Below are 14,032 nucleotides of genomic sequence, written 5' to 3' on the forward strand. Positions count from 1 at the left end.
TTTCCACAATGATGTGGTTTAAAACAAACTGTGTGTGCGTGCCGTGTGTCACACATGCCATCGCTCCTAACTTGTCCTGTAGCATTCCAGTGTCTCGTCTGCTCTGTCCTCACACATCAACACTCAGAGCCTTTCTGCTCACTACTACAACATCTTCTATTTAAAAAGGACACTGAAGCTAACCAAGCTCAGCCAACTCAAGCTAGCTTTTTACTGCATTCATTTGCTATCTTCAAAAGCTACAATGCGACACAAGAGACAAAATTTATGAGAACCAAAGTCTCATCAGTACTCTTCTATGATATTCTAGAAAAATATTAAACAAACAATAATTTTAGTTCTGGTCTCATTGAAATGAAAGGTGATGAAGGACTAATGTCTGTCTAAAACATATAAACAACTGATGAATAATGTAGCCTTCTTATGAGCGTAGACATGTGGACATGTTTTAGAAATCATATCAATTATTATTTATCATATAACACATTGACAAACAACAAGTTCCCTCCCTTCTCCCTCAGCCTCAGAAGTGCATTCCTCTCCCTCCAGAAGAAACTCCCGGGGGAAAGAGTCAGGAAGTGGCCTATTTGTTCCAAAGCAGATTCCACAAATGCCAGAGTGAGACCTTAAGGGAGAAGCCTGCTTCCCGTTTGTTTCCAAGTGAAGATGGCTTGTTGCTACTTTAACCTCCCCTCTCTCCCACGCTCCGGCCCCCCCTCTCCTCCCCTCTCCTCTCCTCTCAGGCCCCTCCAATCTGGACTACTGCTGCAGCTTAAAGCTTTCCAGCAAAAGGCTAATTGGGTTGTCAAAAGAATACATTAATATCAAATAAAACAGGTCCAGCTTCCTGAGCGATAATTAGCAGAGCCTCTGTCTTAATTATATCTGGGAAATATGAGAATGAATTAAATAACCAATGTACACAACAAGCCACAAGACAACATGTCCAAAATTCATTTAAGTAACACCTAACTAGGACACCAACCGTAAAGCAATTTTCAAGTATAAGTTTTATCTTTAGTTTACACTAAACTCAAAGAGCAAGGTCACAGAGATGAACACCAAATGTTCTGTTTCTCCTATCAAGTGAAACTGCCCCCTCGTCTCTTGATTCCGGAGAGTGAACTTTAGAGACAGATGCAAGATGTAAGACCAGAAAGCTGTCATACCAAGCCACCAGTGTGAGCCGAACCCCATTCATTGAGCCGGCCATTGAAGCATATGTCTGTAGTGGTCAAAAAGTGGTAATATACTTTTACCATTTCAGTTTACGTTTTTGTAAACTTATCTTTGCAGGAATGCTTTACAAGAAACCTTAACACCATCATACTCAACAGTAACTTGACTGAACCACGACACACTTTAAGTTGTGTCTTCTCGACTGCCCCAGTACATGTTAGTGAGCCTTTCTGTATGTCATCCTCCTTCTCTTTCAAATATCTCTCTTCTCAATGTAAAATAATGGCCAAAAGGAAAATCTTTAGGAAAAAATGTAAGTGTAGGTCAGGATTATCTCAAAACATTATTTATATGGTTTTCTGAGTAAATAGTTCAAGCCCGGAGAGGGTAGGGGAAAAAAAGAAAAGTGGAAACGAGTTAAGTCACAATTGCTTCCTGAATAGATCGAAATAACAAAAACTGTGCCAAAGTGAACAGGCAAGGTTGAGGGTCCACTATGGAGGACGGCAGTGAGGGTGAGGGAGGAAGAAAGAGCAAGTAAGTGGATACTACTGGTCACTTTGAATGCATACATGACAATAGAGTGGAGCAGTGATTGCACAAGGGCTCCCTCGACAAAAAGCAATGAGATTTTTTCATTGGATTTTGGATAAATGCAGAAAATAAGATTTGTGGCAAAATGACGGTTATTATACTTATGTGTCAAACTGCGGTTAAAGTTGCATACGTTTACATCAAAACTGCCAAGCTAAAGGCAGACCCGTGCTTGGTTTGATGACGTAGTAGTATCATTCAGTTCATTGTTAACAACCACCGATTACATAACAGCTTTAATCATTCAACAGTTTGGCATTAACTGACATATTCTTTGTCGTAAAACAAAATATTTTCTAAGCTTGGGTTAACCAAATAACTTGTTTACTTGGAGACAAGAAATTTACTCCGAGACAGTACCATAGGGAACCATTAGGGGTAGAATGCTGACTCTTTCTGGGTTTAGGACTCATTCCTGCACCACTCTAAAGCAGAGGTCTTCAACAGGGGGTCCGCGACCCCCAGTGGGTCCGCGGAGATACTGCAGGGGGGGGTCGCGAAATCTTTGGTTGATTAGACAATTTGTTATATTTCTTTAAAAAAAAGAAAAATGTCCAAAAATGTTTTTCCCACAACTTGAAATGTCTTAAATGCACATTAACATGAATCCAGCATATTGTAGCGAACGGAAAAATGGAGGCAGAAGACGTTATCTTTCAGTCAGCAATGCACGCATTCAGCTACACACAGACAGTAGCTATCTCAAGCTAGGCGCCGGTTCACTCACAGTAGGAGACTACCCCGGACCTGTCCCACCAGGGCTTCTGTACACAAAGGGGAGGACCCGCCCCTATCGCTGCTCTGCCAATCACGAGGCCGCATGACACACGCTGGCACTGTCAGGTTCCCCGTGATTGGCCGAGAGCCTATTCAGTCTCCAGTTTACTAAGGACCCAGAATGCGATATTATTGAGAATTGAGGGAGATTCTGCTGTGCTCTCGCCCCCCGTAACACGTGCAATTCTTGCGCATTTGGAGGCGCTCGAGGGACAATTTGGGCACTACTTTTCTGAGGCTGACTCCTGGCGCAGGGACAAGACATGGATACTGTTTCCATTCACAGACAACGCAGCAGACGGCACACGCCTGACAGTGACAGAGGAGGATCAGCTAATCGAACTATCCACGGACAGTACGTTCAGACACATGTATGACACAAAACCACTCACCCAGTTCTGGATCTCTTGCCAGAACGACTTTCCGCAATTGGCAGGAAAAGCTATGATGAGCCTTTTGCCTTTTGCAACAACCTATCTTTGCGAAAGTGGATTTTCCTCACTCACTTACTTGAAAAACAAATACAGGTCAAGGCTGCAGCCTGAGGCTGATATGACCCTCTGCCTGACAACCTCCATCCGTCCAAGGTTAGATAAGCTGTGTGCTACTCATCAGGGTCACATCTCACTAATGTGGGAGTACGTGTGCCATCCACAGATGGTTTGAGGATTCACTGTCCCTTCTACATGTATGTTTAAAGTTAAAATCTGTGAATTATTTTTAATAGCTCTGTGTTCCGTGCAAGATGTATGTTTATAAATGGCAGTGGCACGGCCACCCTGTACCTTGCACATGTTTAAAATAAAAACATGAATATATTAACCTGTGTATTATTTGAATAGCTTAGTATTGAATGTACAATAACAGAGTAGCTATGTTTATACACGGCACTAGGCCCCGTTTAATATAAAACACAATTGTATGCTATACATATAGTAGGGGGGTCCATGCTCCAGCTCTCCATCAGTTTGGGGGTCCCTAGCCTGAAAAACGTTGAAGACCCCTGCTCTAAAGCATTGAAGTTCAAATAGATGAAACACATTTTAATCCAAAGAGCTAGACTATTGAAACAAAAGACCTTAAGAACTCTGGGTGGTTCTATTGTTCTGGCTTTCTGCGGTCTGTTTATGAGTCTGCATTAAAAATGTATTCAATGCGAAGTACTGGATTGATTGAATTAACTATTAATCAAACATCTAAATGAACATCCTAGACAGTACACAGGAGGAACACTAGGAATGAGCCAGGTGCTAAGGTACATGTGAAGCAGAAGCCTCCTATAGAGAGAAGTCTTGTTGGAGACACAGAGGTGAAGCCGAGGACGCTGAAGGCCCAGACTGGGTTGTCCTCTGTTTGCCTTTGAAGCAGTGAATGCTGCACATCAGGTTCAGCTAGACCTGGATTCTCCACATAACATCCCTAATTCCTACACAGGGAGGGTTAGGGGGAAGTGATGACGTATTTTTGTAGGCTGACCTTGACGTTAGCATTGCAAGGGCTCCCCAAACAAAAACCAAAGGGATTTGATGTTGGATAATTGCAGAAAATGCACATGTATGGTGCTTTGATATTTTGTTCCTCAGGATTCACATATTAACACCACTTTTATTATTTTTGAAGTGTAAATGCAATTTACAAAAGTCAAAAGCTATCTTTTTGCAGTAGAAGCTAGCGTATTAGCTGGGAATGAGCCAGGTGCTAAGGTGACTTCTCATCAACTGACACAGGACTTCGCATCAAGATCACTAAGCTAAAGGCGGCTCATGTTCAGCATGATGGCGATTGGTGGTCCATTAAACACACTTGTAAGCGACCGCCATTTCTACACATAGAAGCTTAGGAAGCAAACCAGTGGGGTGTTTACTGACATATTTTTCTTCTTGAACCCTCTGTGAAAAATGCGTAAACTTGCATAAACCTAAGACCCTATTTCCAATGTTTAAACACAAACGCATTCAAAAAAACATTGACTTTGAAACAAGTGAAAACGCTAAGTATTAAATGCTAACTTATTGTGATTTTTTATTATTTCATTTTAAATATGAATCTAAGTTTATGTACAATGACACAAGACATTTAAAAAACACAGCAGGCCTACCTAAATTACTCCTATCACTTGATGCTTAAAATGATCAGTGGCAAAAGATCTTGTGCATCTAGCCGAGCTAACTGGAGCCAGTCGTTTTTGTATTTGTTGCTTTAGGGTGAAAATGTTTCCTCCTTCTCCAAGACATCCCAGTGCTTTTCTTAGAATATCCGGCTCATACCGCTCATAGCGAAAATAAAAGGTGCATCCTGTCTGTGTTCATTAACTCTTCCTGAGTTCATGTCTGTGGGGCAGACTCCTGTCTGCAGCTTTGGGTGGACTGACACAATGCTGCCTGACTTCAGCTGTTTAACCTATTGAGGATTAGCTCCCAGCAAGACATTACATAGTCAACCCCAATCTTTCTTCTTCAAGAGGATTATTCTAGTCCATAAACATGTGGAAATGATGGATATATTTTTCATATATAGTTATGTTAAAACTGTCCTCCCAAAATTCTGAGATCTAGATTTTGTCAAATTGAAGACAGTCTCTGAGGAATCGTGATAGGCACTTTAATTATTTTCTGAAATTGTTCTAGTCCAATCCAATAATTGATTAAACAAGAAACAAAATCTGGTATATATATATATATATAATGATAGACAATAAAAACAGACCTAAGGCCAGCTGTAAGCATCAAAGTCAACTACTGAACGTCATTGCGCTGACCATGAGTACACCTTTAGTTCAGCTGTGTTAATGTGAAGTCATAATGCACCATAATGTAGTTTGTTCATGGCCTAACACTAGCTTTTAAGTTCTGCCGATTATGTTCACGCTAAATATGTCAAAGTGTTGTTGATACCAAACTAGTCATAAGCATCATAAATGTTTGTTTGCCACAGAGCTTATTTTCTGCTATTATCCAAAATCTAATGGAAAAATCGATGTGTTTTGTTGATGGAGGCCGATGGCGATGCCATGATAAATTCCTGATCGGCCAACAAAAATACATTACTGCACCAAGCTACATTGTTAGACCTGGCAGGTGCAGTGTCACTTTGTTGAACTGAGTGGTTGCCCTCTCCTCTCCTTTATTTAAACCAGCACTCGGGCTGCTGATATCCGTTGAAGAGGACAAAGAGGTGTACACATGCCTGCTGTTTAACACACACACATACACAAATCAGCCAATTGGCTCATGAAGTTAAAGGAGAGGAAGTGTGTGTGTGTGTGTGTGTGTGTGTGTGTATGTGTGTGTGTGTGTGTGTGTGTGTGTGTGTGTCTGGCCCAACACTAAACACTTCAACAAAGCTCCCTCCACTGTGCACTTCCTGTTTGCTCCATGGAAGTCATTAGAGCAGCTCCTCACATAACTCAAAGTAAGTCTCTTATGTGAGAGCTTCCACACCCAGTCACATCTTCTGTCTCTTGTCAGGAAAAGGACAACATGGGCCACATATAGTCACTCTCTGCCTCGCCTCCAGGAGCAGATGAATCCAATTGTGGTGAGAAGGGTGGGGGGGGTTAGAGTCCCTTTCAGTCTGACAGTGTCACAAGGACTCTTGAACCATGGCCAACAGAGGCAAACAAACAAAGTCCTCTGATGCAGGACACTACTGTAAATGCTGACCTTCTACAAAACTCTTCCAATTGGAAATCATATGATCAGTTTTCCATAGACCACAGTATGTACGTTTCGTCACACCAAACATAGTCAGTATGCAACGATATAAAGCAGCCAAGACTAGTGTTGTACAAGCCCTGCATGGACTTTGTTTCCAGCAGATGATGGACTTGTACACCTGCCAGGTTCAAACCAGCCATCGCCTTTTTCTGTTGCAAGTTAAATAAATATAGCTACATTTAGCCCAAGTTCCCAATACTGTGAAGTCTCCCTGTAAGAGACAGTCTGGGAAGAGATCTCACTGACAAAACGTACTGATGTGGACTCTGTATTAAGAGTGCTACTATTGAAACTGGGGTTACAAAGGGGCGGAACATTTCCGGAAAGTTTCCATGGGAAGTTAAGCTGGGGAATTTTTGAAATATTCGATGCAAATTTTAAAAAAAAACATGACATTTCAACATGTTTTCTTTTATTTTTTAAGTAGAACAGAACAAGTTTTAATTATTTTATTGAACAATTATTTGTTTCATTGAAGAACGAAAACAGGAATGTTGAGTTAAATATTACTCATCCCCCCCAACCCCACTCATTAAAAAATGAACAGAAATGCACCCCCCATCCAAAAATCCCCACAAAGTCCCATTCAAAATGTTAAATGAAAAGAGCCCTTCTCCCTCCAAAAAGTCCCATAGTGTGATCCAGTCTTCTCGAAATCATCTGTGCATGTGATGGAGGAATACACAGTGCCTGTCGGGTGTGTGGTCTCAATAGCCATGCAGTAAGCAGTGTGCTATGGCATGGATATTCAAGTGTACTTGAATGGCATCCGTTTGTTTTAGTCAAGATTATGCTAAAATATACTTTCCCCAACTATATTTAAGTTCCCTATGAAGAGTCAACCTTCAATTTTGAAAATTCCCAGTTTATTCCCAGTTAATTCCCGTTCATTCCCATGGAAAGTTTCCGTCTTTGAAAATTCCCGGAATTTTGCCACCCTAATTGAAACCAATAAAAAAAGGCAAAAATAATGGCCTTCCACTTAGCTTTTCCCACTAGAGTTTCAGGAAAAAACAAAAGGGTTATCTGTGACTGTTGGCATCCATCGGCTTTGGGTTAGTCACTTTTTTTACAGAGTCATCTGCATTAGGCGCATTCACACCGTAGTACTTTTCCCACAAAGGTTCATGAGAACCTAGTTCATGAGAACACTTTAGTTCTCATGAACTAAGTACAGATCGCGTTCACACCGGAATAAGTCCCTGGGGGTGGATTAGGCAAATGAAGCCGCTGACGTCACTTCTTCTTCTTCTGCTTTGGGTTTACTGGCAGGCCGCAAACCACTTCACGGCGTATACTGCCGCCCAAAGTCCCCGGCCGGAAGTCCCCGGAGTTGGGGACTTCCAAGTAAATCGCCAGAACTCCGACACCTCCTCATCTCCACCGCTCCCATGTTTTATTTTGTGTTGCCATAAGTTAGTCTCTCTGTGTTTCTGCGCTGGGCTAATGCTAATGCTAATAATGCTAATGCAAGGATAATAAAATGGCGGCTTCACAAAACTTTTTGGGAGTTTTACGGGGCGTGGTTTGCAATCCGCCCAGCCAATCAGAAATAGGAACCTTTTTCTCCCACGAAAGTCCCTACTCTCTAGCAGGGACGGAAAAAGGGGTGAAAAGGTTCTCATGAACTAATTTTAGTACCAGCTCTTTTTGGTGTGAACGCGACAAAAGAGTTCTCATGAACTAAGTTCTCATGAACCTTTGTGGGAAAAGTACTGCGGTGTGAATACGCCTATAGACAACATGCAAAAGGATTTTTTGTCATATGCACTGTTAAAAACAAGTTTCTTTGTACTATAAAAAGCACATTTTATTTCCACTCTGACACCATATACAAGGAAACATGATGTATAAAGGAATTAAAGCAAGGGTTATTTTGGGGGCTGGGTGGTGGCTTGGATTGATATGGATAGACATTTTTCACAAACTTTTTTCTGTAATCTAAACCTGTAATTATGTGCAACACCAGATTAATATATTTAACTATAGAAATGTATAAAATATTGTTCCAGGGGAGCAAATCCCAAGACCCACTAGATAGTCCAAGGTCCACATACCATAGTCTCACAAAATAAAAACACTGAACCGTTGTCTCTTACATCACGATCAGGCACTTGGTAGCATGTCTTAGAAACACAAACAATAACTGTAGATGAGACATTAAGCAGTAGCATATGCAATCTAATTTGAGTTGGACTTGTGAAGGCATTAAATGCTTTTCTGGCAGTAATACAGCAGTAAACAAGAGGCATGTAGAGGCCATCACAAAATCATAGATATGCTCTGAAATGTTGAAATGGAGATCCGTTGAGAAAATATAGGAATGTAAAAAAAGGGGAATCAATGTAAGCAAATCCTTAAAACAAGTTAAGAATCAAGGCGATTATTTTCAATGAATTAAGTCTTGAAGCTTTACATTCAAAGCAGGAAACCTTGACTTGACTGTCATCTAACAGGCATCAGCCCCCACGTCATGATTAGACATGAGAATCTGGCACATTGATGTATCAGAAAATCTGCCTGTAAAAAATATTCTGAAACACGGCACTCAAAAAACTGTGAGGAAACACTGAAAGAGTTTCAGATTAGAAGACAGTCAACCTGCCAAGATATAGAAAGAGAGCAGCACTCGTGGCGAAGATAGTTTAAGAGTTTGTAAAGAGCTGCTTACTTGTCGGGCCTCCCTGCGCATCCCCTCGGTGTTCCTCAGCCAGCAGCGGCTCAGCTCGCTCAGCTCCAGGATGGCCTGCACCTTCAGCCTCACCGTGTCCCCCGACTGACGGATCATCTCCACTATCTCGTCCCGGCTCTTGTTCTCCACGTTGCGTCCGTTTATCTCCACCAGCCTGTCGCCAGGCACCAGCCCCAGCGCCAGGTCCTTGGTCCCGGCGCCGGGCTCTGCAAAGTGGACGACACGCCTGTACACTCCTCCGTCAGGGCTGTGGTCCAGCATGGTGGTGCGACGCAACGAAAACCCAAAGTCGCCAGTGTTGCGCCGTTGGAGCTCCAGCTCACGGATCTCTGGTGCGCTCGGTGCGACCACAGCCGGCAGCTGAAGCTGTGCGGGGAAGGTCTTGTCGACCACCTCAGGGACGTAGACTTTTTGGGGCTCAGGTGCAAATTCAGGCTGCTGCCTCAGGCTGTGTTTGCGGAGCATGCTGAAGACTTTGCTTTCCACCTGCGGGGACGGGGCAGCAGAGTTCTGGCCTGAGGGGGTGGAGCTCTCCGAAGGGCTCTCTTCTTTACTCTTCTGGGAGAAGGAGAAGCGTTTCATCATCTGAGAGGAGTTGGTCTTGGCGAGGGAACCGAAGTGAGCAACGCGATCCCGTACCGAGCCTCGACGTCCATCTGATCCTTCCCCGCCCTCCCCCTTCAGGTCATCGGTGGAGCTGGCGGCGCTCAGCTGATCATCAAAAACCATGCTGCTGCGGTTGCTCAAGCCATCCGATTCTATGTCAGTGAGGGTGAGCTCGTTGCTGCTGGCCACTTTGATGGGAATGGGGTTAGAGATCTCCAGTTTGGTCTTGGACTCACGCTTGGACTCCCTCTTCAGGTTGAAGAAGCCACGCCGCATGCTCATCTCTTCCAGGCTGCGCAGCTCTGCTGCAGACATCCTCTCCTTCTTATCCTTCTTGTCCTTCTTACTCCCTTCCCTCTCCTTGTCCTTTTTCATCAGATTAAACATGGTGACAAACTAGACGATGCCTTTTCCGTCCACCGTTAATCTATTTTCTCTACCGAGATGGAGGTCCAGTTCAAAGACGCTTTTGTTGTGACCGACAGGGATGAACCCCCTGGGGAAAGAGAAAAGGAGAACAAACTGTGTCAAGTATACAAAATATTAATTTAAAAAAATCTTGTTTTTAGCTGAATACAGCTAATAAAACTAATATATATATTCAAAAGCCTATAATATAATGTTTTCTCAAAACAATCAAAAACATTCAAATGATTGATGTGACAATATGTTTGCCATGACTTTTAGGGCATTTGTTAAGGTTTGGGATCTTTTAAGTCAACATTTGAAAGATCTCTTTGAGGGCTCTTTTTGTTATTAGCAAAAATATACTTGAGAACTAAACACTGTGGGGTGCCTTCGCAGAGTCCGAAAGACATTAGAGGACAATATAACGTGCTGTCATCTGGACAGCGGTATCTGCTGCTGCACCACCAGACTACAGAGCAGCTTCTTCCCTCTTCAACTCATCCTTCAAACTCCACCTTCAAAAATAGCTTTGTTTTTTTCTGGTGCTGCATAAAGGGACTACAACTGTATTTTCGTGTGTAACCCAATAAATGACAATAAATCAACCTGGAACTTTATCAGATATTAAATTATGTGCAATTACATATAATCATTTAAGTATTATATTGCCTAGATAAGTGACATCATTGATAACGGGATATAACTACTAACGGAAGTGGCAAGCGTTTTAAATATCTTACTTCCCAGTAACATCTGGCTATTGTATAGTTTACTCCACTTTGTTGCAGAAATCTGCCTCAGAAGTCTCACAGCATTGTATAAGGTACAGGCCTACATCACTAAAGACCTCCAACACTCTGATATTTCATTGGATGTGCTTGGAAGGACCAAAACACATTCCTGGCCTTGTTTTTTTACTGGGTCTCTCCAAACCCACAACAATTAAGAACTCTTCTTGCCACAAGCAGTCCGCAATTCCATCCATCCAAAATCTTGGAAAGAGCAGTTGCCGACCAACTCCACCATCACATGTCCAACCATGAGCTCTATGAACCATTTCAATCTGCCTACCGGACCAACCACAGCACCGAGACCGCCCTGATCAAAATCACCAATGACCTCCTCATCGCAGCTGACTCAGTTTTCATCACTACACTAATTATCCTAGACCTCTCTGCAGCCTTTGACACCATATCTCATAATATCCTCCTCACCCTCCTGTCTGAACTCCTTGGACTCACTGACTCTGCCTTATCCTTCTTCCACTCATACCTCTCTGAGCGGACACAGTTTGTCACACACGCTGGCTGCAGCTCCCCCTGTGCTTCCGTCAATCATGGAGTCCCGCAAGGCTCTGTGCGGGGTCCCCTTCTATTCACAATATACATCCTTCCGATTAGTGATATCATCCGCAGCCATGGTCTGTTTCCACTCCTACGCCGACGACACCCAACTGTACATCAGCACAAAACCCTCTGCCGATCTCCCCCCTCAGTCACTAATCAACTGCCTCCATGAAATTAAAACCTGGATGACCACCAACCTACTCAAACTTAACAGTAATAAAACTGAGCTCATGGTTGTGGCCCCCAAGGCACTGCTCGGGAAGGTTGGAGATCTGCTCCTCAACATTGACGATTCCATCATCTCACCATCCACTCAGGTCCGCAACCTTGGCATTGTATTGGATTCAACCCTTTCATTTCAGAACCACATCAAGTCAGTATCAAAATCAGCCTTCTTCCACCTCAGAAACATATCCAGACTCCGGCCATCACTCTCCGACTCTGTTGCAGAGAAGCTCATTCATTGTTTCATTACCTCCCGTCTGGGCTCCAGCAACGGACTCCTGTCCGGGGCTCCCAGCAAAACCCTGGACAGGCTCCAGTACATCCAGAACTCAGCTGCCAGGGTTCTCACACACACCAAACGCTGGCAGCACATCACCCCCACTCTCTTCAACCTCCACTGGCTCCGGTCAAGTCCTGCATCACCTACAAATTCCTCCTCGTGACCTACAAGTCCCTCCATGCCCTCTCCCCTCAGTACCTCACAGATCTCCTCCACCCATACATCCTGTCCTGCACCCTTCGATCCTCAGACTCCGGCCTGCTCTCCATTCCCCATTCACGCCTCCGCACCTTCGGGGACCGTGCCTTCAGTGTCGCTGCCCCCTCCCTCCCTACTGAAATCCGTAACGTCCCTTCTCTGAATATCTTCAAATCTACCCTGAAAACTCATCTGTTCAACAAAGCCTTCCAACAATAACTCGCTTCCCCCCCCGCAATGTAACACTTCCATTTCTGCCCCCTGTTTTATGTCATTATGTCTTGTCCTTATATGTTTCTTGTTAAGCGACGTTGCTTGGGTTAATGAAAGGCGCTATATAAATTAAAGTTATTATTATTATCCTCCAGCCTGGTTCCCATTATTTGCTGAGAGACACACACAGACTCCTCTCAACAGTACCTCTCATTATGGGAGATTGGGCCTGAAGGATACTATGAACTCCCAGCTAGGGTGTTCAACTACACTGAGACAATAATAATATCGTAGTAAAAATACAGTGCTTCAGGGTGCTGAAACATTACCACTCATCGCCTCAGGATTAAGTTGACATTTTAGAAAAATGTAGTGCTTCTCAGTGGATTATATAGGAACAATTAAACCAGAACAGTAATACAAGTGTCCTAAAAGCTCCTTTTCACCAGAGGTGGAAGAAGTGCTTGGGTAAAAGTTAAACTACAAGAATTTTAGAATACAAATAAAAGTCCTGAAATCTAATGTAACTCAAAAGTAAAAGTGAAAAAGTATTAGCATCAAAATATACTTAGATTACCAAAAGTAAAAGTACTCTAGTCATTATGCAGATTGGTCCATTTCATACCATATGTTTTATAATTATTGATAATTAAAGTGTTATCAAAGCTGGTAAAGTTGCAGCTAGTTTAAATTACTTTGTATACTGCAGGGTAGCTTGCAAATGTTATTCCAGGTATTCAAGTAACAAAAGGAATTAAATTAATGTAGTGGAGTAAAAGTACACTATTAACATATGAGTTGTAGTTGGGTAGAAGAACAAAGTAGCAACAAATTAGAATACTAAAGTTAAGTACAAATCCCTCAAAATTGTACTTGAGTACAGTACTTATAAATGTGCTTTGTTTTCCACCTCTGCTTTTGAGTCAGTGACTGTAATCTTTGACTACAGACAGGGCCAGAGTGAATGGTCAGCTTTAGTGTCAACATCACGGTGTGTGTATAATAACCAATAACCAGAGCTAGGGGACATTAAACGCTAACGGTGCTGGTGTTTAATGCTTTCTTCTGTTTATCTAATGGCTGCTGAGGGTGAAACGATGCTAACACCTGGCACTGAAGCATACACAAAGCAACATTTATTAGCCCCACTCTGCATTTAATGTGAAGTCAGGGGACAAAAAGCATGACAGCGCTAAATAGGTGTAGCTTTTCGGCTACATTAGCTAGCCGAGCTACCGTTTCGTAGGTGGAGGGTAACGTTACCTACTAACAAATATTTGCCATTTTATTAAACCGCAAACAAAAAAGCACCAGATATAAAAGCCATAAGTCATTCATAATGATTTTCTGCAACTTTGGACTGAGCCACCTAGCTAGCTAAATAGCTTGATTGGCTCCAGCCACAGCCTCGGTTCTCTGCCCTCTTCTTTGGTGGGGCAAATCCTGGAACAAGAACAATATACTGGGATCCTGTGAAAATGACCCATTGAGCCCGATCGCCCGCCTGCCTCCACAAGGCTGGCTTCAAACACCCAGTGCCCCACACGCATGTTTATGTAGATAGAAGTACTCACTGTTCTCCAGGACAACTATGGAGCACCGCTGGTGCCTTGTTTCTGGGCGCAGCTCGGCTCGTCAGGAACAGAAGCCGCAGACTGGCTTTCAGCTAGCGCTATGATAGCCGGCTGCTCCCACTGCCAGCCCCGCTCGGAGGCGCCCTGCAGCAGCCAAAGCCGCTCAGCGCCCCTTGCCGGATAGACAGGGGGCTACAACTCGCATTTCGCACCATCCTAGTAAC

At 43.2% G+C, this 14,032-nt stretch overlaps 1 protein-coding gene across 4 annotated transcripts in view; it reads right to left on the reverse strand.

Moving 5' to 3' along the window:
* myo18ab (myosin XVIIIAb) overlaps positions 1–13,965 on the reverse strand; it is a 146,936-nt gene extending 132,971 nt beyond the window's left edge. For all 4 annotated transcript variants that reach the window (XM_034206501.1, XM_034206545.1, XM_034206493.1 and 1 more), the window contains exons 1-2: positions 13,809–13,965; positions 8,938–10,060 (exon numbers count right to left, since the gene is read on the reverse strand). In XM_034206501.1, the coding sequence (XP_034062392.1) occupies positions 8,938–9,951 (1,014 nt within the window). In that variant the 5' untranslated portion in view covers positions 9,952–10,060; positions 13,809–13,965. The remainder of the gene's footprint in view (positions 1–8,937; positions 10,061–13,808) is intronic.
* Between the last annotated feature and the right edge of the window lie 67 nt (positions 13,966–14,032).

The sequence above is a fragment of the Gymnodraco acuticeps genome, unplaced genomic scaffold (genome assembly GCF_902827175.1).
Source record: "Gymnodraco acuticeps unplaced genomic scaffold, fGymAcu1.1, whole genome shotgun sequence".
Taxonomy (NCBI): Eukaryota; Metazoa; Chordata; class Actinopteri; order Perciformes; family Bathydraconidae; genus Gymnodraco; species Gymnodraco acuticeps.